This window comes from Sinocyclocheilus anshuiensis, unplaced genomic scaffold, assembly GCF_001515605.1.
Source record: "Sinocyclocheilus anshuiensis isolate Anshui unplaced genomic scaffold, SAMN03320099.WGS_v1.1 scaffold449, whole genome shotgun sequence".
NCBI classification, from domain to species: domain Eukaryota; kingdom Metazoa; phylum Chordata; class Actinopteri; order Cypriniformes; family Cyprinidae; genus Sinocyclocheilus; species Sinocyclocheilus anshuiensis.
This window is the reverse complement of record NW_015537950.1, coordinates 180,624-205,457: the sequence shown is the minus strand read 5'-3', so window position 1 is coordinate 205,457 and position 24,834 is coordinate 180,624. Positions and strand designations below refer to the sequence as shown.

At 36.3% G+C, this 24,834-nt stretch overlaps 1 protein-coding gene across 1 annotated transcript; it reads right to left on the bottom strand.

Moving 5' to 3' along the window:
- Positions 1-42: 42 nt before the first annotated feature.
- Positions 43-24,611, bottom strand: rasef (RAS and EF-hand domain containing). The gene is made up of 17 exons (XM_016455207.1): positions 24,279-24,611; positions 21,496-21,642; positions 19,034-19,124; positions 17,420-17,515; positions 16,105-16,182; positions 15,902-16,017; positions 15,137-15,205; positions 11,696-11,777; positions 11,426-11,496; positions 10,446-10,716; positions 9,249-9,383; positions 8,984-9,131; positions 8,803-8,884; positions 6,350-6,464; positions 1,816-1,935; positions 1,366-1,442; positions 43-550 (listed from the first exon to the last, which is right to left on the bottom strand). The coding sequence occupies exons 1-17, from the start codon at positions 24,599-24,601 to the stop codon at positions 445-447; spliced, it is 2,127 nt and encodes a 708-aa protein (XP_016310693.1). The 5' UTR covers positions 24,602-24,611; the 3' UTR covers positions 43-444.
- Between the last annotated feature and the right edge of the window lie 223 nt (positions 24,612-24,834).

Sequence of the window (24,834 nt, the reverse complement as noted above, 5' to 3'; positions counted from 1 at the left end):
CACACACACACACACACACACACACACACACACACACACACACACACACACACACATATTTCAATGATCCTGTAACACATTACAGAACTATTATTCCTTTTTCACTAAGCTAAAGGAAGATTTAATGTAATAAATAAAGGCAAAATGCAGCATACAGAACTCTGTAAGCCAGAGTGTCTGTTCACTCCATATGCTACAAATAATCGGCTGTAATACAGAAGCTGTGAAATTGAGGGCTGCTAAAGGCAACGCATGACACACAGTGATCTGCTTCAACTCGTCATTTAAAAATACAAAATCAGAGACAGTCCTGAGGACACTTAGCACAGTCAAATGAACAACTCAGATAATCGCTAAATGGTATTTCCCATCTAAATAGATGAATGGTTAATATTTGATTGGCTGTGTGTTAAGTCTTGCGTGGTCATGTGAGGTCAACACGCATCAGCCCATGCAGCAGTTAGGGTTGGACGTCTTTTTGCTGTGATTTCCAGACAGTTTGGCCACTGATACGGGCTCCTTGTACTCATCAGAGTGCTTCGTCACCTCTCTGAAGTGCAGGACAGACAAAACATTCAACATGTAACACCTTCACCAGTATTCACAGTGTTATATTAGGCTAATATGTAAGTATAATGCTGGGAATTTGGTAACAGTAGGGCTGGGCAATTAATCACATTTTATTTTCAATTCCAATTTTGGCTTCCAAAGATTATGAAAATAAAATTATTTTAAACATTATTTTAATTGAACAGCCCAAGGTAAATGCCAAGTTTTCGCATGTGAACTGAAGGCGGAAACTTGCCGCATAACATACCATAATAAGGCATGACAGTCAGAGGAACATGTTTGTATTCACTTCACAAGTCTTCATCATGGCATTATGAAACTCAATAAAACTGCTGCCCTCTTGTGCTTGATCTTAATATTACAAACGATGCTGTACAGTCAGTCCATCTGAAAGCTCTTTATCGGTGAATCTCACGAAACCTGCTATCAAGAATATGTGTCCAAAGTAATATTTTGATATTTTGCTTGTATTTTATTATATGAATTGCATCACTGCTTTACACATTTTTTTTTAATTCAGTAAAATTAAATTACTGTCATGAAAATAAAAACAAAACAAAAAAAAAAATCATAGTTTCAAATAAAATTTAATTTAATTTAAAAAGTTTTTTGGGAAAAATATTTATTTATTTATTTTATACTTGGTGTTTTGATCACATTGTGAATTTTTTGCAAAAATCTTCTCAGTCTATTTGGTCTATTTCGGTATTATTTTTGCAAATCAGATGTTGATTAACATGTAAACCAGATTTAAAACAGAATGTGTTTTCTTTTTGAACCGGGAGCAGAGCTTACCGGGCTAAATGAAGAACAGCCTCAATGATGTTGGATCCATCCTTTGCACTCGTCTCACAGAATAAGGCACTGTATGTCTGAACACAGACAGCAGCCACAGTTTAGCCCTTATACTAACAAAAAACTCACTCTCTAACTAACCAAGACTGTATGAGGTCATGTTCTTTCATGTGCAGGTGGCAATGTTTTGGATAACTGAAGGTTCAATTCAAATGGTCTTCTAGAGCCTTTTTGAAGCTTCAATACTTCAGTCTTTGTTCATGGAAAACTGCAGTTTGCATGAGGGTGAGTAAATTATGATTATATATTATATATATAATTATAATTATATATTGTAAATTAAACATTCTTGGTAAATAATCCCACCAAAAAACAAACAAACAAACAAAAAATCAACCAAACAAACAGAAAGCAACAGTAAATAAAAGTGAATAATGCCTGGGCACTAACCATGGCCAGTTTTTCTCCGTAGCTGGTTGGAATACAAGTTACTCCATCCAGAAGAGCTTCCTTCCTCAGATCTGTCTTGTTCCCCACAAGCATGATGGGAATGTCATCCTGGGACACATCCTGTACCAGAAAAGAATCTCAATCAGTATCTATTCAAACTGAACCAGCAACATCCTACATATCAGCATCTTTTCCCATTGTAGTGTTTCTATAAAGGTGCAGTATGTAATATTGACAGCTAGTGGTTGAAATGAGTATTGCAGTCCAAATTCAAAATATTGGAAAGAGTTGTTTCTCATCCTCGCTCACACAGGTTGCCAGATTGAGGACAAGCAACAGGAACAAGCACGATTAACAATTACACTGTTAGTTGGTGAGTTGATTTATCTGCGTTTTAACATTCCTCTGGTCATGGAGTTTTTTAGATGGATGCCAAGGCATTTAGGTCAGGTAGAATCAGCGATCTCTGATCCAGCTCATTTGCTTGCTTCCATGGCTGCAAAATGCTGTGTTTTCCAGCAACTGGAAACCCGGGGTGTTGAAATAATATTTGGTAAATTAGCAGTGGGTGGGGTCACACAGACCAAAACAAAAACAGGCATTCTGGCACGGAACACACATTTCAAGTTAGAATACAAGTATGTAAACTTAGCATGTTTCCTAAATATCTGCAAGCATAGTGTTTTATGCTTTTGTACAGTCAAAAAATTACATACAGCACCTTTAATATGGCATATCATGGAAAACTCTCTGGTTACTAACATAAACCTGGTTCCCTGAGATAATGGGAATGAGGACTCACTCTTGGGGAAAACTGTTTTCCTCCGAATACTGAAGCCTGATTTGTTAACGTTTGTGCAGCTGCACAAACCTATGGCATTTCAGCCTGACAAAATGTGCAGAGCCGACTTCCTATGTAAGTTGGCGCTGAATGCCATTTCGTCAGAATCTTTCGACTGAGAAGCGTCAGCTTGCGTGCAGCTGTATAGCACTGCATGTCACCCAATCCTCGCCCGTTATCTCAAGGAACCAAGGTTACGTCAGTAACTGCAGCATTCCCTGTCGAAACGGTCTCTCATGTTGCGTGTAATCATGCTTGGGGAATGATATACCATAGCGCCATGCAATAAGCGCAGAACGGAGCCCAGCCCAAGGGCACCACCATGAGGGCCCTAAGAAACATAGGCTAACTAGTGAGACTCAGGCCACCAGTCGGAGCACTCATTCAAAACAGTCTAGACCACTTACTAGGGAAGCAAGACAATTAAGTGGATGAGATCCATGCCTGAAGGACAGGGACGTTGAGGTTATAAAACCTAGCAAAGGTATAACAGCGATGACGACCAGCCAGCTGCTTTGCAAATATCCCCAATGGAAACTCTGCTGGACTGAGCCCAGGAGGAGGCCATCCCCCTAGTGGAGTGGGTTTTCACTCCAATAGGGCACTCAGATCAGAATGCGATGGCTCTCCATGCGATGGCGCCGCAGACGGCAGCCTCAGTGTTTGGCTCTCCAGTGTTTGTACTGTTTTTGTTAGTTTTTCCTGTTTTTTGTTTCTCAAACACGATCAGTTTTACCAGGGATGCGTCAGAACACACCACACAATCTTCTACCGGATTTCGTTTATTCGGACGTTTTGCTGAATGTTGTAGTCGGCGGAGCTGCTGCACTGATCAAGCGCTTCAGCACTTTCTTTTGTGAAGCTCAGGAAGCGCGGATTCAGAACGCCGTTGCCGAGCATTATCACCCTAAACCCTAGTACATCCCTACAACTTATTTTATTTTATTCTATTCCTACACCATCTATAGCACACCTGTACATACAATTTATTCTTTTTTTGTGGTTTATATTTATGCATGTGTATTTTATTCACATCTCATTTTTATTATCTGTGTGTTGTTGTTGTCTCCGTGTACTGGAAGCTTGTGACACTATAACAAATTCCTTGTATGTGCAAACATACTTGGCAATAAAGCTCTTTCTGATTTCTGATTCTGATTCTAATGTGGTGAAACTAGCATTGGCAATAACACAACACTCCAACACCAGATCTGGACTGGGAGTTGGGAAGTATATACAAGCTTTCTTGGAAGGAGGTCTTGCCGCTGCGGGACACGACCTTCCCTTCTTTAACCCTTATGCATCAGGAGTGCTTCGGCTGTGACTCAGGGTCCAACGTTATCTTAGACGGGAACCCTGGTGCTCATGGAAAGTGGTAACGCTTGATGCTTCAGAAACACTGTCTGAACTCAGGCTCTGCTTTAGGTCGAACCTGAGCAGTCACTGATGTTGGCTTGGCAGGCTGCTGAGTTAATGAGGCCCTCTGGGGATTTGAAGCAGCAGCCGAGCTAGACCGATATGACAGGAAGCGGCGCATGGCTTGCAACCTGTGAGGAATACTGGGGAGTTGAGGAAGGCTGTCTTGTCAGCATCCATCCCGGGGGTGAGGAATGCAAAGATGCCTCTTTGAGGGGAGAGGCGTCTCATACCCCTTATGTTCAGAGCCATCATGGAAATGAGGGAAGCGGAGATGGAAAAGAAAGTTAATTGTGAATTTCTAGGAAAGAATGGGGCAGGTCTCTGACGGGGGCTATCTGGTGGCAACCTGGCTACAGAAACTGTTCCTCAAGTTGGCTATGGGCGGGCTTATCTGGAGCTGACCACTTCACGACGAGGTCCCAATCGTCATTGGTGAGGACACATACAGCTTGGTGTATGAGCTTGGTGTTCAGACCAGGTCTGGCGTCAGTCGGGTGGCTATGCAGCAGGGGTCACCCCATTTCTCTATTGGGGGTCTTCTGCGACTATCAGGAAGGCTTATTTTCTTCTTCAGAGTCTAGTGAGGAGAAGATTTTCTTGCTAAAGGAGTTCTGATAAAATGGTATTCAGCTTCCACTTTTACAGGCAGTCGGCTCTGCTCATTTGACAGGCTGATTTGCCATAGGTTTGTGCAGCTGCACAAATGTCAGAGTTTCCCCCAGGCGTGAATCCACGCAATGTGGGAGACTGCTTCTCACATCAAAATAAATTTATGTAGACATGTTTACAAGATTCCTCTCCACTTCACCTAGATCATTTATGAAAACAAAGCTAAATACACTTTAATCAGAAATCACTTGAACACATTATCTTACAGTTTTCCCCAATCGCTTAAGACACACTTCTTGAGATTGTGACTCCTTTTCTCGAAACTCTAAACACAAATCCATAACTTCTCACCCAATTCCCCATACTTCCTATTTTCAGGTCAAAATGAAGCTCTCCACTCAAAACTATTCAATCTTGCTGAAAAAAAAAAACTTTGCCCTCAGACATGACACACAAGCCCTCAGAAACACACACACAACAACATAGTCTTACACACTAATGAGATCAATTCATAACACTGTTGCAAAAACCTTCTTTTGGCAATCAGGTATCATTTTACAGCTCAATGTATATTACAGTATGCAACATAATTAGAGCAGATACATGTTACAGTAAATATAGCAGATACAGTGAAATTCAACAATAAGCTTTACAGTAAGAAAATATTATTTTCATTACACTGCTGTAAAGAGATCTTACAGTACAGTAGATGAAAAGCACTAGAAAGGAAAAGGTCAAATACCAAAGAATTGCACATGAACACAACAGAATATAGAGTCATCTCTTAGTTCTTGAAAAATACAGTACATGTAAGAAGTACTGTTGTTGGCTACAAATCAGTTCAGCAGTTATGAGTTTGAGGGTATACAGCTTGTTCTTCAGTATTTACTATACATATATATAAAAAGTAAAAGTTCTCTCATCTGAAGTACTGCTACTGTTCTGTCATTATATTTGATCTGTAAGTAGTATTGAAAGCCTGTAGATGAGCCTGTAGGCCAGCACAGCAGTCCTCATGCACAAGAACATGATCAACTACAGTGCTGTGTATTTCATCAGGAATAAATGTCCTTTGACCCCGTCCCCTTCAGTTTTCTTTTCCCCTCCTCTTCCTCTTTGTCACCCACTAGTAGGATTCATTTTCCAAATCACATAATCACCTGTGCTCCTTTTTATATCATCCTGAGATTCTGACTGGTGTGTCATCAGTTTTGCTACTTAATGTTCACACATGGATAAATGTGTGCTATTTGTGTTAATTTTGTGATTCTTGAGGTAGTTATATTGTGAGTTTGTGTTTTTTAAAGGAGAACATGGTTAAACCTGTGCAAAATGATGCCGTTCTTGTGTAGAGTTTAGCTGAAAACACTGAGCAAATTGGAGCGTGTGTGAAAACAGGTGAAATGTGTTAAAAGTTTTGAGAAACGTGTCTTTGTTTCAGGAACTGTATGAATGGTTTGGAAAATTGTGCCAAACGAATCAGTTATAGTGTGTTAGCAATTGAGAAAAACTGTAAGACTGTTCAGCAACTAGGCCTGTCCAGCTGAGCGACAGTCTTAAGGGTATAGTAGCACCAGGTACAAATGGCCCATTTAATTCCTAGAGAGATTAGATAATGGTCAAGTCTGCATAACTGAATTATGACTGTTTTTGTGTAGGAAATACCTCAATGATATCGACCCATTCACGCACATTCAGAAAGCTCTTCTCACACGTGACGTCATAGAGTAGGAGAACTCCATCGGCCCTCCTGAAGTAAGACTTAGCAATGCTCCGAAACCTATAAAAGAGACACCCGCGCAATCAACCTTTAGACCAGAATACACTTTTGTTTTTACGCACACACAAGGGTATTCATAAAGTGCATGTGATGTGAATTCATTAATTCATATGCTCAGCTTGCACATGCACCTTGAGGGTTTTTTTGCACTTTACAAGGTGGCAGTACCGGTTCAGAACATTATTTTAAGACACTGTTTAAAAGCACAAAGACATTTTGTCACTGTTTTGTCAACATTTTGTCAACTGTACAACTGTGCCCCTAGAGGTTCATGATGGAACTTCAGGGGGTTTGTTATCATTAAACACACTCATCAACCACTTTATTAGATACACCTGTTCAACTGCATGTAAAGGCAAATATCTAATCAGCCAATCATAGCAGAAACTCAATGGATTTCGGTATGCAGCCATGGTTCAAGTCAATTGGTCAAATAGAGCATCAGAATGGGGAAGAAAGAAGATTTAAAGGGCACCTATTATGCAAAATTAACTTTTACATGTTGTTTGAACATAAATGTGTGTTAGCAGTATGTACACAACCACCCTATAATGATAAAAATCCACCCGTTCCTTTCTTTTAATCCCCATAAATCATAAGCAGTGTCTCAGAAAGAGCCGTTGGCAGAATCTGTAAAATGTGACATTTTACAAGCCCCACCCACGACTGTTGATGGACACTGCTGTATTAGCAGAGACCCCGCCCTCAGTGAGCCGCACACAATCCACCATGTTTATCTTCACGCTAGAGCATTTAAAAGCAGCATTCAAATAAGAAATGTATTCTTATTAGAGCTACATAAATTATTAATTCAAGAGCAGTGAGTGATTTTCAGTTTTAATTTTTTGTTTGACTCATATTAACAGCTTAGACAGCAGTATAGGTACTGTATATTACACTGCTGTCACTTAATACACAGATCTAATATAAACAAGCGATTTCTTTCCCAGCTGTTTACCTTCACAGGCATAACCGACTGTGTTTTTGTAACTTATGTGCGTTTTTAACATAAACTTCTGTGTATTTGACAGTTTAAGCACAATTAGACATGAAAGAGAGCTTAGTTTAGTACTCACACTTCTTCTGTGTGTGTGTATGTGTGTGCTCAGAAAACCCTATATCAGAAGTTTAAACTGATGTGGCTTTAAGAGACATGACAATCAAAACCAAACAGATGTTTTTTTAGCAGAGTATCAGAGGTACGAGCTGTAAAGGCACAGCTCTATTCCAGAAAAGGGGGCGGGGAGCAGCAGCTCATTTGCATTTAAAGAGACAAAAACAGCCTGTTTCTGCTTCCACTCAAAATAGGCATTTTCAAAATTATTTAATAAATGATCTGTGGGGTGTTTTGAGCTGAAACTTCACAGAGACATTATGGGGGCACTTGAGACTTATATTTCATCTTGTAAAAACGGGCATAATAGGTGCCCTTTAAGTGACTTTGAACGTGGAATGATTGTTGGTACCAGACGGGCTGGTCTGAGTATTTCAGAAACTGCTGATCTACTGGGATTTTCACACACAATTAACCATTCTTTAGGGTTTACAGAGGATGGTCCAAAAAAGAGAAAATAACGGTTAGTTTCGGTTTCCCTTTTTGAATGATGAATACAGACTTCTGCCACCTGCTGGTCTGGAGAGTTATTTCCTTTCATGCAGGCACAGAATATCTAGCGTAGCGTTAGTTCTGGCAGGTCACGTTAGTCAAGCTCACATCAGCTGACTTTCAGCTGATCCCCATCAACCTATGGGAATACGACACCTATCTAAGCATTCATATATAAGGTCCCTCAGTATTATCAGCAGTTTTCGCATTGCTCAATAGCTAATTACCCTCCTCCATCCCCAGCTCCTCCTCTGTCAGTCAGGATTCAGCCTTCTGATTCTCCTTTGAATCAGACTAATTCTAAAATGTGTACATAACATTATTGAACTTTAACGATATCTGCAATACATTTATGTTGGTTCTGTTCTGTTTACCCTGGGGGGGTTATCGCTGCTCTCCCTGCTCTTATGCATGCTAGGCTGCATGGATGCGCAGGGAGTTCTTGCCCAGAACAGAACCATACCGCCAATCCAAACTGTATGCTAATTGTCAATCATCTTTGTCGATAGTGGTCCTGACAGAAGTAGTTGCTAGTTGCTGTAATTTTTGCTGTGTTCAAGCACAACGTTTTGGCCCAGACACAGTCAACGCAAGGCAACGACACAGTCAGTTTCACTGACGCGTGTTCTTTGATGTCTGTTTGGTGTGTCACAGCCTTTTAAGTTCATACCATGGATAATAAATATGATTTAGTTCTGTGTTTCATTTTGAATTTGGCCTCTGGGATCTTACCTCTCCTGTCCAGCTGTGTCCCATAACTGCAGCACTGTTGGAACACCATCCACCACCAAGGTTTTCATCTGGAAATCAACCCCTGCAAGAAAACAGACACAAATGATTTCACAAACTTTGTGAGAGTTTGAGATTATATTCAAGACGGTTCAAGTGTGGTAAAGTGTTAGAAAAGTCTTACCCAGTGTGGCGCTAGTGTTGCCTTTGAACTCGTTCTTACAGAGGCGAAGGAGGAAGCTAGACTTTCCCACCGCAGCGTCTCCCGCCAGCACAATCCTGTAAGCTTTCTCCGATGGAGGCTGAGTCACTGCCAACACATCCTGCTCTCTCTGCACACATACACACACATTTGGGCTTCAGAACTGAGATTTGTTTGAGTTCAAGATTTAGAATGCCTTGGGTCAATTTTAAGCTTTTATGATACTTCTGGCAGGTGAATCCAGTACCTCTGTGAAGATGGCAGAGAGACATTTCTTGCCTGATGCAGTAAAATCGCTTTTCTGAGCAGGTTGTGATGGAGTCCGGCTCAGAATGGATTCGTTGTCTGACCCAATCACAGCCTCTTCTCGTACTTCCAGAACCTGTGAGCACACACAGCTTATTTTAAACCAGGAGTCTGAGCCATTCTCACTGATACTGAAATGACAGCAAGTTAAGCATACATAGAGATGCCTTTGAATTATTCACTATCTGTTCATATTTGCTTTTTTTCTCTCAAGAGGTTTTATTCTTGATGTAAAAAAGTTAGCAAATAATCACAGTCGTACAGAACAATTACCTGAAGAAAGTCTCTGACTGTTGCTAATGAAGATCTACTGTGTGTGAGACTTCTGCTCATTCCATGAATAGAACAATGAATTAATTAATCAGACCAAATTTTTAAATTGCTTATTAGGGATGAATTTGGAATGTGTAGAACACTACTTTTATTTTTCTTCACTAAGACATTCAAGACACTCAGTCCTTGTGCAAAAGAAGTGCTTAATTGTATTTAATGTAAACTTGTAGTGTATTTAAAATCTTAAAAGTATAGTAATTTTTAAAAACTACTTGCAGATAATAATATTAATATAATAAAATAAATGTGTACTTAGAGAGCATACTTTTATGACTATGTTTCTGAACACACTTAAGTGGACATTTTAATAATGTGAAAGTTTAAGTTTTACTTAAAAAAAGATTTTAAATAATTATTTTTAAATTATCTTTTGTTGTGCTTAAAGGAAGCACTCATTATATTATTTTATTTTGATATGTTGACTAACACGCACATGTACAGTACTTGATTATCATTTTAACTGTAGTATTTGATATTTCCTTTTTTAATATATTTTAAATTTACTAAATTGCATCTTCATCATTACAAATCTGTAATTACAAATAAATACAAGTATGCAATACTATGTAAAGACATACATGTTTCAATAGAAATGACATTAAAGTATATTTTAGTAACATAAATGCTTGTCAGTACATTCAGCAGTACACTTTAACCATATTTCAGCAGACAATAGAATTAATAAATCACATATAAATATGTACTTAAGAAAGTTCAGCTAATTGCATTTAATCTAAATTTAAAGTTATAATATATTTTCATTTAATTGCAACTATCATTGCTATTAAGTGTCTTAAAAACATACCTCTGTATCCGAAGTGTCTCCAGACACAGTGGTGTTGCTGTCCTCTGCTTGCAGACAGGACGTTCTCTCATGCTCGTAATCGTAGCCGTTATTCGAGCGCAGGGTAGACATGCCGCTGTCCACACAGCTGTCGGGAAGACTGTCTTCCTCACAGCTGCGTCTGCGCATGGGGTCGCACAGGGCCAGAGCCAGAGAATCACAGCTCGGTCTGCGCAGACCCTCCATCAGCCCAAACTGATCAAAGTCCTCGTCCACACATGTGTTACAGTACCTGGGGAAGTATTCAGTGTGTCAACAACACAGCTACTAGAAACTAGAAGGAAATAGTTGTGCATTCATTTTAGAATTTAGTTCTATGTAATTGAAAACCCGCATCAGAGTTGGTTTTCTGTCAGAATCAATGTGACACTTTCTTTGCCATGTAAAGGATGTTATATGGCTACTTAGATGTAAGAAAGAAGAAACCAATCATAATTCAGTATGCAGATATTACAATGACCTCATCACTGTCAATTTAGAATGGCAAACATTCTATCAATTGATTTTCTATATTTCAAACTTCTGCATTAAATACAATATATTGGTTATACCATATTGATTATCACACGATGTGTGAGATTTATTTTTTATTTATTGCATCAGTCAGTGTTAACCCTGATTTCCCATTTTCGTTTAGTATAAAATAACTGAAACTAAAAAAACACTATAAACATATTAAATAAAATAGTAATAATGACAAAAACACAACAAAATGACAAAAAAAATTTTTTTTTTTAAATATACATTTATTACATAACATGAAAACTATTTTTTTTTAGCTTGTTTTATTAGCCAAAATTTTAGTATTGGTGCATCAGTAAATATTTTAAATGGAGTCTATATATGTGGACTGAATTAACGCAGTGGTTTAATTACTAATGTTAAGAGTTTAGAAAGTGTGATCAATATCAGTACATGCAGAGCTTAACTTTATATCTTACCGATCAAAATAAGAGGAACAGACATTCTTTCTGGTGCTCATGTAAACTGCAGGTGAGATCCCACTAACCCGCTGTAAGACAAAAAGATCACGTCTGTCCTAATGGATATGCAGAAATACAGTAAACTAGAACCCTAATCCACACCTCTTAAAAAGCACACACAGCCATCAAAGTATAAGCCTGATCAGCAAACATCGCTCTCAAACAGCTTAATCCATTTTACAACAGCATCTAGAGTAAAGAAAGGCTCTGGACACAAGAGGCTCTTACCTGAGTCTTACTCTTGCTCTGACTGCTCTCCAGCGCCGCACGCAGACTGTCATTACTGTCATGGAGCTTTCTGTTTGCTGCCCTGGACAAGACGAACAGCAGAAATATAATGTTGCAACAAAATCTGACAACTATAAAGCAAAAAAACAAAATTAAACATGTTGGACTTCTATAAAGAATTCATTTTACTCTGGTACAGTCAGCGCCTTTAGAAAGTCAAGACTCCTACAAACTGGACAGATGGATGGATGGATACTCTGTGTGTCTCTTCAAATGGACAGTGTTTGCAAGGTTTTTCACACTTATATGAAGCTGTGATTAATTGGCTACATATTACTATTTAAAAGATCTTTCAGATACAGAAGGAGTGAAACTGTCATTAGTCTGGTAGGTAATAAGCATCTGTGCAAGACCAGTATATTAACTTTTAGCAGAGAGGAGCACAAGGCATCTATTAACATTGTGTTAATCTCTTGAAAACCGCACAATTTTATACCATTATCACTCTTTGAAATGACTAGTTTCATAAGTAGGTTAATGGTGTTCAGCATATATATATATATATATATATATATGGACCCACTTTATATTAAGTGGCTTTAACAACTATGTACTTACATTTAAATTAATAATTTTGGTACAATGCACTTATTGTGTACATGTTTTTACATTGTACTTATATTTAAAAAAAATACCTGCATGTAATTACATCTGTAATTAATTTCTGTGACTGCATTTATAATTACACTTGTTGACCCACCCCTTATACATTAACCCACCCTTAAACCTACCCATACCACCAAACCTGTCCCTAACCTTACCCATATCCCACCTTAATAGCAGCAAAAGTGTTTTGCAATATGCAATATGAACACAATAAGTACATTGTACTTAATTTTTGATGTAAGTACATAGTAGTTAAGGCCACTTAATATAAAGTGGGGCCATATATATATATATATGGTATTTAAAAAATATCAAAAATACATTAAAAAACTTTAAAAAATGATTATAATAATGTTAATGTTGCAACATTAATGATCAAATATTCAATGTATTTTAGTAATTTTAAAACACTTCAAAATCTTTATTATTGTTTTTTTTCTTTTATTATTATTATTATTATAATTATTCATTTATTATTATTATTATTTTCTCTATCTCTCTCTTTATCTCCTTTATACTGCGTAATGGCTAACAAGGCTATATGTCCCCCTTTAATGGCTTTTTTGGTTTCTCCCAATGTCACATATTAATTATACCTACACCTGTCATTCATTTTATACCTGACACGCTCTGAGGAAGGCTGAAGGTCAAAATGCATCAGTGTGCAGAGTTTTATTCATTTTGTTGTGTTTCTGTTGAGATGGCCATAATGTGAAAAAAGGCTTTTTAACTTTTTTGGACTGCAAGAAGTGCCTTGGATTTCTTTTCTTGTAATAGTTCTAAAAACTATGTTCTGAAAATGTTTCATCGTTTCATTCAACCCAAACTTGGAGCTTTATTCATTTAATTAGCGGAGATTACAAAGATCAGACAAAAACTGGGCTATAGGAGTAAATTAACTGAGATTGTATTGTAGAGAGCACTGGTGTCAAACATTTCTACAGTCTACTTAAGGGTTTGGGAAACACAGCCCTGAGCATTTGAACAAGAAGAGAAGTTGTAGAAGAGCAAAACACTAACATAATCAAATACTCTTTTCTGATTTGTCTTTGTTTTTTAGTATGCTTTACAAAGATGCAAGACAATGAGAGTAAATGTATGTGGCATGCATATGTTATTCAAACAGCCGTTTCAATAACAGATTTGCATTGTGCAATCTTGAACCATGACTACCCATGAACATGATTATTATTAGCACAGGGTAAAGTGTGTACAGTGTGAAAGTGGAACAAGATGATGGGTTAACAAGTGTGAAACCTCATTTAAAGGGATAGTTCACCCAAAAATGAAAATTATCCCATGATTTACTCACCCTCAAGCCATCCTAGGTGTATATGACTTTCTTCTTTCAGACGAATACAATCGGAGTTATATTAAAAAATGTCCTGGCTCTTCCAAACTTTTAATGGCAGTGAATGGGGGGTCAAGATTTTGAAGCCCAAAAAAGTGCATCTATCCATCATAAAAAGTGCTCCACATGGATCCGGAGGGTTAATAAAGGCTTTCTGAAATGAAGCAGTGCATTTGTGTGAGTGAAATATCCATATTTTAAAACTTTATAAACCATAATCTCTAGCTTGCGCTGTCGTACACGCGTTCACGAGAGATTGGCGTTCCAGCGGATGACGTAGGTGTAGCATAAGCTCCGGTAAGAAAATGCTAGTCTCGCAGGAACCAAGTTTTGTTTACAGCAAAGGAAAACCAGTTTCCTCTTGGCTTATATCGAAATTCTCTGACACTTTTCTTTACAAATCCTCGTTTTGTGCTTCTCATTCGTGACCAGTGTTTTGCTCTCTCCTCTGTGTTTCCATTCATGGTAAACATTCTTCACTTCTCACCGGAGCTAAAGCTACGCCTACGTCCTACCTCATCTGCTGGAACACCACTCTCTCGTGAACGAGCCCGGTCTCATGAAAATGCGTATAAATAGTACGCCAAATAAAAACAAAAACTTGTGGTATTGATACGCAAAAAATTTACTTTGGCGTGCATATGATATGCACATTTTTGGCGTGCATATAATACGCAGTTTTCACATGCATATGATACAAAATTTGTTGCCGTGCATATGATACGCAGTTTTCGCGTGCATATGATACGCATCTACCCCACAACCCTAAACCTACCCATCGTGTAGCATATACACACCAAAGTCAATTTTTGCCAATCAATCAAAAAGTCAATCAAAGAATTTTTGTTTTTACTTGGCATACTATTTATACGCACTTTCATGAGATTGGGTTGCGTGAACGTGTGTTCGATAGTTAGTGGAAGCTAGAGATTATGGCTTATAAAGTTTTAAATATGGATATTTTTCTTACACAAACGCATCCCTTCGCTTCGCTTCAGAAGGCCTTTATTAACCCCTCGGAGCCATGTGGAGCACTTTTTATGATGGATGGATGGACTTTTTTGGGCTTCAAAATCTCAACACCCATTCATTGCTATTATAAGGCTTGGAAGAGCCAGGACATTTTTTAGTATAACTGATTGTATTCATCTGAAAGAAGAAAGTCATATACACTTAGGATGGCTTGAGGGTGAGTAAATCACGAGGTAATTTTCATTTTTGAATGATTTTGGATGTGTAAATAAATTTGAATGGAGATAGAATAAAAAAAAATAATTTGGAACTGATTGTATTTAAAGATGCTTGGCATCAAAATTGTTAATATGTGTAAATACTGAATTAATTTTCTGAATTAAATATCTGGTGTTAGCAAGAAGAGTTCCTACGGTAGCAGTAGTTTCACGTGCTGTGTGTGTTCAACTCACTGAAGCACCTCGATCTGTCTCTCCAGGTTACCTCTCTCCTCAGAGAAACACTTCATAAGAGCCTCATCTCTGTACAAACACACAGATCAGCATATTTAGGATTAACCTGAACATATAGGATTAACGGACCTAAAATATGATCATGCAGAATAAAGCATTAATATGTACTAATAAACAGCCAATATGCTAGTAATTTGCATGCTAATAAGCAACAAGTTAACAGTCAGGATTTTACTCCAAGACTAAAGTGTTACCAATTTCAGTTGATTTCTTAAGCAGGTTTCTACTGTTCGAATCTGTCTGTTAAACATAGCTTTTGTTGGTTTCACCTAATGTAGTCAGTCATTAAATAGTTGGGTTTCCTGACAACGTTTTTACACTGTAACACTCATTATAATACATGTAAACTATGCTCTTTTTTGTAGTTACTAGGTGACAAGGTCCAGACATTCCTGTGCAGTGTGACGCGTGACACCAGGATATCCTGCTCTGATGATGTCAGCACTGCAAACACTCACAAAACCGGTTTACAGCTGCTCAGAGCCATCACGCAGGGGAACGAGAGTCTGCGTTCTTTCATTACTGACACGGTATTGACATTACACATCCAGCTGGGAGTGTCAGACTGAGTCAGAAGAGACCGTCAGAAGAGACTTCAGAGTACATATTTGATGGGCTTCTTAAAAATTCCTGGTCTGAAGATCCGAATCCAAAGGGTTTATCACATATTCATCAATAACTAAGTCAACTGTGACGCACACATACCGTTCAAAGTTGATGCTCTGGTCTGTGAGATCACTCTTGAGAGAGTCCAGCTCACTCTGCAAGAACGCAATATTAGTTTGGGACTCCAAAAGCTCCTGTTTCAACTTCTGGTTTTGCTGAAAGAAGAATGTAAAACAAAAACACATTATATAACATCATACACAATTTTTAATGATCTATTCAGATTCAAATAGGAGCCATACCAGTAATAACTCGTTGTTCTGCCGTTTCAGTGCTGAAGTTTCCTCTTTGAGGCTGATACTCCTGTTTTGGTTTTCGATCTAAAAAAAAAGTAAATAAAAAAAATATATATGACAAAATATTCGAATAAAAAATAACGCTTCATACAATACAAATTGTTTCAAAGCAGGAAAATAAAAGTGTTAATATTTCAAAATTCATCACTTATGAAACAACTTTGATTTTAGCTGTAAAGAAGACTTTACAGAAAGTAATTGTGTCATTATCCAACCTTCATTTAGTTCAGTGTTCAATTTAGTTCAATAAGTGTCAATGTTGCAAGTTCATCAATTAACTATAAATCAGCTCCAAAGAAGACAATAGTGTAATTATTCAGCTCAAGTCAGTTCAATGTTAATTCAATAATAGGTAATTCAGTTCAATAACAGTGCCAATGTTCATCAATCATTAAACAAGTTAAATTCAGCTATAAGCAGCTCTACAGAAGACAATAGCGCTGTTATTTAGTCAGTTTAATGTTGATTCAATAAAGTTCAATAACTGTCGATGTTGCAGAGCTCATCAATTTTGAAACTAATTCAATTTTGTTTTTAAGCAGCTCTTCAGATGACAATAGCATCATTATTCAGCTTGATTTAGTTCAGTGTTGATTGAATTCAGTTCAATAACTGTGTCAATGGTTCATCAGTTACTGTATGAAACAGATTTGAATGCAGCTCTGCAGTAGACAATAACATTATTATGTAGCTTAAGTCTGCTCAGCGTTGATTCAATTAAGTTCAATAACAGTGTCGGTGTTGCAGAGCTCCTCAATTATAAAACAAACTCAATTCAACTATAAATAAGCACTATAGTAAACAATAGTGTCATTATTCAGCTCGGTTTAGTTCAGTGTTGATCGAATTCAGTTCAGTAACTGTGTGAATGATTGTTTTGAATGCAGCTTTACAGCAGACAATAGTGTTGTTATTCAGCTCCAGTCAGTTCAAGTTTTGTTCTCTTACAACAGTGTGAGTACAGTCAAAGCGAAAATATTACTGAATATTCATTTCGTTTTTTTTAAACCTTATCTATTTAAACCACTTCTGTCAGGATCACTATAGTCAAAATGATTGACACTTAGCATACAGTTTGGTTTGGCTTTGTTCTGTTCTGTTTACCCCCCCTGATTCTGATTCAACGAGGAATATCAGAAAGCCAGGTCCTGACTGTGGCGAAAGGAGGAGCTGGGGATGGAGGAGGGTAATTTGCTGCTGAATAATACTGATTAAATCTATATAAGCCCATTGTTATTATGAATCAGTAGGAGTCAGTCACCATCTGCAGAGTCTGTATCTTCTGTTGTAGTTCACATATCTGAGACTCGTACTGGTGTTTCATGCTGCTCAGAGTCGCCTCGGCTTTTTTAGACTCCTATAAAAGAATAGAATCCATAAGCTGGTGTTAAAAATGATAAATCTTTGCATTTTATAACATTTATAAAATAAAAAAGGACTAAAATGGTAACATCATGAGTGAAAACTGAAAAAAAAAATGATGATAATGATGTAAAAATTCCAGATGTCTTGTGATTAGCTGAAATTATGACTGCATGGTTGCAAGCAAGTCAAAATAATGTAGGTTTTTGTTATATAAAATATTAAAATAAGATACCTAAAAAGCTCTGTACAGAAGTTTAAAACATAGATGCTTTCTAAAACATTAGATCAAGACAATTAAGGTGACAAAAGGTTTAGAAATGCCAGTGCACTAATGGATAGAAATGCTTTTTACTTTTCACAGGAACTTGAACAGGTGCTGTTAAACAAACAGTCAGTTCGTTTCACATTACATAACATGATAAGTCGTGGAACATGGGTCTCAGATAAGGAACAAGAACAAATGCACGACTGTCGAAGATTGTGACACACTAAAATGTGATGTCATGGATAAATTAAGCCTTGAATGTGATCCAAGACACTCACATGATCTGGCTGGATCCCAGATCACAGCAAAACACACCTGTGCTAATTCATTTAGAGCTGCCTATATCAACTCCTAACTCACAATAAACAGAGAAACAATATAAATACCAGCACTGAAGTAATATATAATCTATTAACATTTTCATCCTTAATTATTGTGACAATGAAAAAGAAAACAGTATATATATAAATCGAGGGATGCCTGCAAAAAACATTAAAATGTCTGGTATTTCATATCAGCACAGCCCCTTAAAGATAATCAAGCAATACAAATTATACATAGAAAGGTTCCATTTATTTTTTAAGAAGTTTTATGTTCTTGCAAGAATAATAAAGATTAAGCATACTGTATCTAACTTGATTACTCAATTAATTGTCAGAATAATATTAAGTCATTTTGTTATAAATGTCTTGTGTGTTTGATCACAAAAAAAGTAGTACTATTAAACAGTAGTATTAAACGTGATAAACAATGTGACTTATCATGGTAAAGAACCCAAAGATCTATACCGCACCTGTTCTATAAAATAAACATTTTGCATATTGCATTTATATGTATTTTATGAGCTCGAGATGCTCAGTATATGACAGAATATCAAGCAGTGTTACAGACGTTTATGAGGTAAAGTATTTACAGTACAAATAGTTTCTCTTAATGATGGGTCATAGGTGGGAAATTTGGGTACATTTTCTGTCTTAACTGAAACTGAAATGAGATTTCACTGTGGGCGGAGATACTGTGACATAGAAATGGTAAATTTAGTGTGGTTTTCAAGTAAAAAAAATCTAAACATTCTTAAAACAAGAAAAAAAAAATTGCAAAACAAAAGTATATATCTTGAATTAAGCTTTTTTTCTTTAGCTCATCAGCTAATTTGCAAATAAATAAATAAAATAAATAATGCTTAATAATAATGATGACGGTGATTTTTAAAAATCGTAGACAAATCTTATGTTTTCTCTTGACCTGTAGACGTGTGTTTCTCTCTGCGGTGTGGATGCGGTGATCCATCTCTTCCTCCATCTCACTCAGCTGTATAGCCGTCTGATCCTGAGCTCTGAACAAACACCAGCAGAACACACACTGGCCGTCACATATGCAGCAATACACAATTCTCTTCATGAATGAGTCCAACCAAACCTTCTTTCTTCCATTGAACAAAAAAAAGAAGATTTTTCGAAGAACCAAACAGTTTTGGTTACTACTGGTTTCCATTGTATGGACAAAAAAAAATGTTCCACAAAAGAAAGAAAGTCATACAGGTTTGGAGCACAATATGATAATATGACAGAATTTCATTTCTGGGAGAACTATATGTTAAAGGGGTCATATGATGCTGCTAAAAAGAACATTATTTGGTGTATTTGGTGTAATGAAATATGTTTCCTTCTTTCTTTGCGTGAACATTTGGGTGGCGTTATGCAAATCTTCCCACACAGTGACGTAGACATGTGGGGGCGTGTTTGAACGAGGCGTTTTAGGAGGGCGTGGACCAGTCTTAACTTCTGTAAAGAATATCTCTTTGGGTTTGAGACTTTAGTCTTTGCAACTTTACAGACCTTATCTATTCACGAACATCTTGTAACATTCCAAAGAGAAAGGAAAACTTGAAATTGCATCATATGACCCCTTTAAGTTAGGCTTTTGTGAGTTGTCACAGCGTGGAGGACGGAACAAAACCTTGTCGGAGCCGTAAGGGATAACGGTAATATAATACGCTGATCGTGGGCTGCTTTTAAATGAACATTTATTTATAAAACAAAATATCTTCTTTGGCTATATTAGCCTACTTAATAGCATTAACACAGGCTTTACTCCTTTCAAACTTTATCTGGAATGTCACCGTTTCTGTCACTGCAACTTCCTGATCAGGCGAACACACACACAAGTGAAATCGTCTGCCTGATGAAAAAATGTATTTAAAAAATGTAGTTAATATTTGCATCATTTATTATTTATTTTATCCACCCGCGACCCACCCTCAAATAATCAGAATGCATTTATTACCCGACCTGCAGATTATCCGCAGCGCCCGTGGATATAACCGTGATCGAACTACTCCGTTTTGTTCTTTCGGTAGTTTAAATGTTTCTATTTTTTTTCCCTCTTCAGTCTTATATTAGACAGTATTAAACCTTACGAGTTACATCAGACTTCTCCATGTTGCCGTTTAAATGTTTCTATTTATTTTGTCCTCTCGCTAACATTGGACAATGTTAAATTAAACCTAATGAGTTGTATCAAACTACTCCAATTAGTTATTTTTGGAGTTTAAATGTTTTTTTAATTTTTTATTAATTTCGTCCTGCTCAGACTTGAATAGTTACATCAGTTACATCAGACTTCTCAATTTTAGGAGTTGAAATGTTTATTTTGTTTCGCCACAGTTTACTATTGGATAATGTTTAAATAAACCTTGTGGGTTGCATCAGACTGCTCCATTTTGTTTGTATTTATTTTTGTCTTATATTATTTTGTTTTATACTTATTTATTAAGTATCCTGATATACATAATGTTATGCATAAACCCCATTCTAAAGGCATATTAAAATTCTTCACTGTATAAGGAATAATTTTTGTGATTATTTATATAACATTATTACATATGTTATATTCACCATGACAAGAAATCGGTACTCGGTATCGGCTGCAAAAATCTATTTTTTGATTACTTTATATTACTTTTGATCTAACATGTTTTCACATTGAATTGAATTGGACAATCTTGCACCATATTCATATAAAATATGAAGAAAAAGAGAATTTATTTCATTCTTTGTTAACAACAAGTGCATTAAACATCATATTGCATCAGGGTTTCTCAAACTTGATGAAACGCTAATTAATGAAATAAAAAAAATACATAAAAAAATAATAATACATTTAAAATAAAACCAATCAAAATAAAGCACTAAAATATTAAATATTTAATTTGTTAATGCTGCTTAATAATAGCTTAATTATAGCCATCTGACTAGTGGCCAGTCTCTCTGTGCAATTCCACAAAACTGAAACAAAGCGATTTTTAGAAAAGAAAATTTAATAAGATAAAAATAAGAATTAGGAAGGATCAATAAATTATTAATTTGCTGCCATTTTTTTGTGAATATTTTGTAATCATGCAATCAATAAAAAAGTAACTGTAGTCTGATTATGAGTATTTGAATGTAATGTAGTAATGTAATCTGATTACAATTATTTAATTTGTGGAATCTGATTACATAATCCACATTCAACAATCAGTTACTACCATATAGCAACTCAAGAACCAAAAAAAAAAGGTTATTATACAACGATTCTGCAAGGAATTTCTGAAGAAGCTCTGAAGATTTGAACTCCACCCAGTAAACTCCTGTATGGAAAGTACAGTGAAGAAAACTTGGTGGCCACACGAGTATCTATGTATGTATATACATGAGTTTGTTTACCTCTTTACAGCAAGTGCCAGATGTTCCATTTCTGTGTTCAGTATTCGGATCTCTTTGATGAAACTGAGAAGAACTCTTTCATACTGAGGGACGATTCTGGGCTCCGTCAAACTGATGTTCTGGTATAGAGTTGATATCTGGTCAATCCTACACACATAAAAACAACACCAAGCCATTGAAACACATCAATGAATGCTGATTAGAACAGAAACACAGTTAAATAAAACAGAGTTCCGCTTAAGGACAATCATGTGTTTTTCAGACATTATTCAATCACCTACATGACCTGAAAAAGATGGTGCCAGGTTGTGAATAACTGCATGTGTTTGAGCCTCATGACTTTGCTGTTCTCTTTTATGAAGTAGCACTTGTGTCATCAAATGCTATGGCAGATGAGTGAAATAAGAGAGGTATTGATAACCCACGACTAATCAATGTTCTGTCGACACACAACGGTGATGTGTCTCATGTCAAGCCTCTGGCTAGAATCAACTCCACCGATCTGTCGTGAGATACATCAAACTTCATTTGAATGAGGACCGTTATCAACCAAACAAAAGCTAAACATCTCATGACCTAAACTATTAAAAGTTGTGAAATTAAAACCCTTCGGAAGATTTCATGATTACATGATCATCAAGAAGATCAACACTCATCAATATATATGAAACAAATAAAACTTCTCAAAAAAGAAAATTTGAATAAAACAAAGATTCTTTCGACAATTTATTTGCATTTCGGGAAACAATTTAACGCATCTCTGAAACCGTGTTTCTGGATACCTGTAGATTATGGTAAATGGGTGGTAGTGTACCTGATGGGATATTTGCACAGGCTGATAAACAAAACTAGGTCAGATATATTTCGTTTTGCAATATGGTATACTGTAACTGTATACTGCAATCTTTCGTTTTGAAATGTGATACTCTTTTATTTTGACTTTTTAGCTATACTGACCTTTCAACCTACAATATGCAGATATGTTCAATAAGTTTAGTTCAGTCTACCCAAAGAATATTTGTCAAACACAGAACAGATTCTTCCCTGATCACACACTTTTAAAATAAACAATACAAAAAAAGATATATATATTTTTTTATTATTATTACACAGAAGGTTCTTTGTAATGGAAAATGTTCTTAATAGCAACAACAACAACAACAATAATAATATATTAATAATATTTAAAAACAAATATATCAATATAAATAATTGTTTATATATATATATATATATAGTGTAATTGTATTACTAACAAACAGTATTTTACTACATGTATGTATGTGAATGCGCGTGTGTGTATAATTTTATTGCTAATGAATAACATTTTTCAACACATTCAAGCTTAGATAAAGATATTTTGTCCAACTCAAAATCATAGTCAAATGGAATTTTATGAATACCCTATATGTAATTAGGATTCCCTTTCAAGCGACCCCTAGAGGACGCAGTGTCTCGTTCCCTACTCAGGGAACCATGGTTACATAAGTAACCTGAGACGCTTTGTGTGTTAAAATATTTGTGTGTGTGTGTGTGTTTGTGTCTTTATATGAAAATTTCCTATAAAAACGTAAGAACTTCCTTTAAGGAATTCTCCATTATGATATTTTAAGATTGATTCCAAATTGCAATAGAAATTCCAATGGGAATCCCACAAAAATGTCTTATTCATTCCTTTTGTTAGATAATAAACATCATTAATAAGAATTACTGCTTTCATAATAACAGCCCAAGGCAATTAGGTTAAATCCTAAAAATGTCCTTTAAACTTAAATGTCCTAATGGGATAATAGTCAGGAATATTATGAAAATATGTCATCATAAAAAAAATATATATATATGTAATATGTAATCGTAAAAAAACAAAAAACAAAACTTGTGTTATATTGGAATCCTATTAAAGAATTCCCATTAGGAACGAATATATATATATATATATATATATATATATATATATATATATATTAGTGCTGTCAAATGATTAATCGCGATTAATTAATTAATGTGTGCACTGTGTATATTTATTATGTATATCTAAATGCACAACCATGCATGTATATATTTAAGAAAAATATGTTATGCTTATATATTAAATATATTTATATATAATATAAATTATATGAATATAAATATAGACATGTAAATATTTTCAAAATATATACTGTATGTGTATGTATTTATATATCCATAATAAATATACACAGTAGCCTACACACACGTATATTATGTAAATAAAAACTTTTATTTTGGATGCGATTGTATTACTAACAATTATAAATATTACAATTGTGTGTGTGTGTGTTTCCCAAGTTTTTGTGCCATGTTAGAAGAAAATTTCCTATAAAACCTTAAGAACTTTCTTTAAGAAATTTTCCATCACGACATTTTAAGATTGATTCCAAATTACAATAGAAGTTCCAGTGGGAATCCCGCAAAAATGTCTTATTCATTCCTTCTGTAAGATAGATAAACGTCATTACTAAGAATGACCGCCTCTATAAAAACTGCAATTAGTGAGTTTTAAACCCCTAAAAAGGTCCTTTAAACTTAAATGCCCCAATGGGATAACAGTCAGGAATATTATGAAAAGTCATAGCCTATGCAATCATTAAAAAAAACTAGTTTTGTGTTATGTTGGAATCCTATTAAAGAATTCCCATTAGGAACGTTAAAGATAGGCCTACATTTAAATGAAATATTAATGGGAACACTGTACAAATTTCTTCACGCGTTCCTTCAGGGTTTAAGTTGACAGCTACTGCAAAGACAGCCAGGGGTTTTACCTGGGGATGAATTTGAGCTGATCTCCCAGGCGGGATTTAAAATCCTCCCAGGCGGCAGAGAAACTTTCCCCGGTGTGTTCGCTGCTCATCTCCTCGTCCTTCAACAAGTGTGACTCCTGAAAGCCGTCCATGAACTCCTCCAGATTGATCGTGCCGTCTTTGTCGGTGTCAAGTCTGGCGAAGAGCGCGTCCGTCTCGGTGGGTCGCACGCGCAGCTCGGAGCATATTCTGACGAACTCCCATTTCTCGATGCGTCCGGAGTGATCCACATCACAGGCGTGGAAGAGCTCGCGGAGTCTCTCGTTCTGCGCGTCAGACCCCATGACTGCTCCACAGACTGATTACTTAGCAAACGTAATGAGAGGGACTTTTCAGACGGTGTTGACCTTGTGGTATCATGCTTTTGCACTCACTGGCTCCAAGAATCCAGTGAGTGAAATAAACGCCCCTTACACAAACTGCGCAAAGCAAACAAGCTCGTTCAACAGTTTGAGGCGTTTAGTTTGCAGCGGCGCATCACGAGGTGTTTACAAAATACTTAAAAAATACCTGCGAA

What these genes read in the sequence shown, in the direction of transcription:
- rasef (XM_016455207.1), bottom strand. Translation starts at nt 24,601, where the DNA reads ATGGGGTCTGACGCGCAGAACGAGAGACTCCGCGAGCTCTTCCACGCC. An exon ending in TCTCTGCCATCTTCACAGAG is followed by an intron (nt 9,132 to 9,248) that starts GTACTGGATTCA and finishes GTATGTGTGCAG; the next exon opens with AGAGAGCAGGATGTGTTGGC. An exon ending in CAACACTAGCGCCACACTGG is followed by an intron (nt 8,885 to 8,983) that starts GTAAGACTTTTC and finishes GTTTTCTTGCAG; the next exon opens with GGGTTGATTTCCAGATGAAA.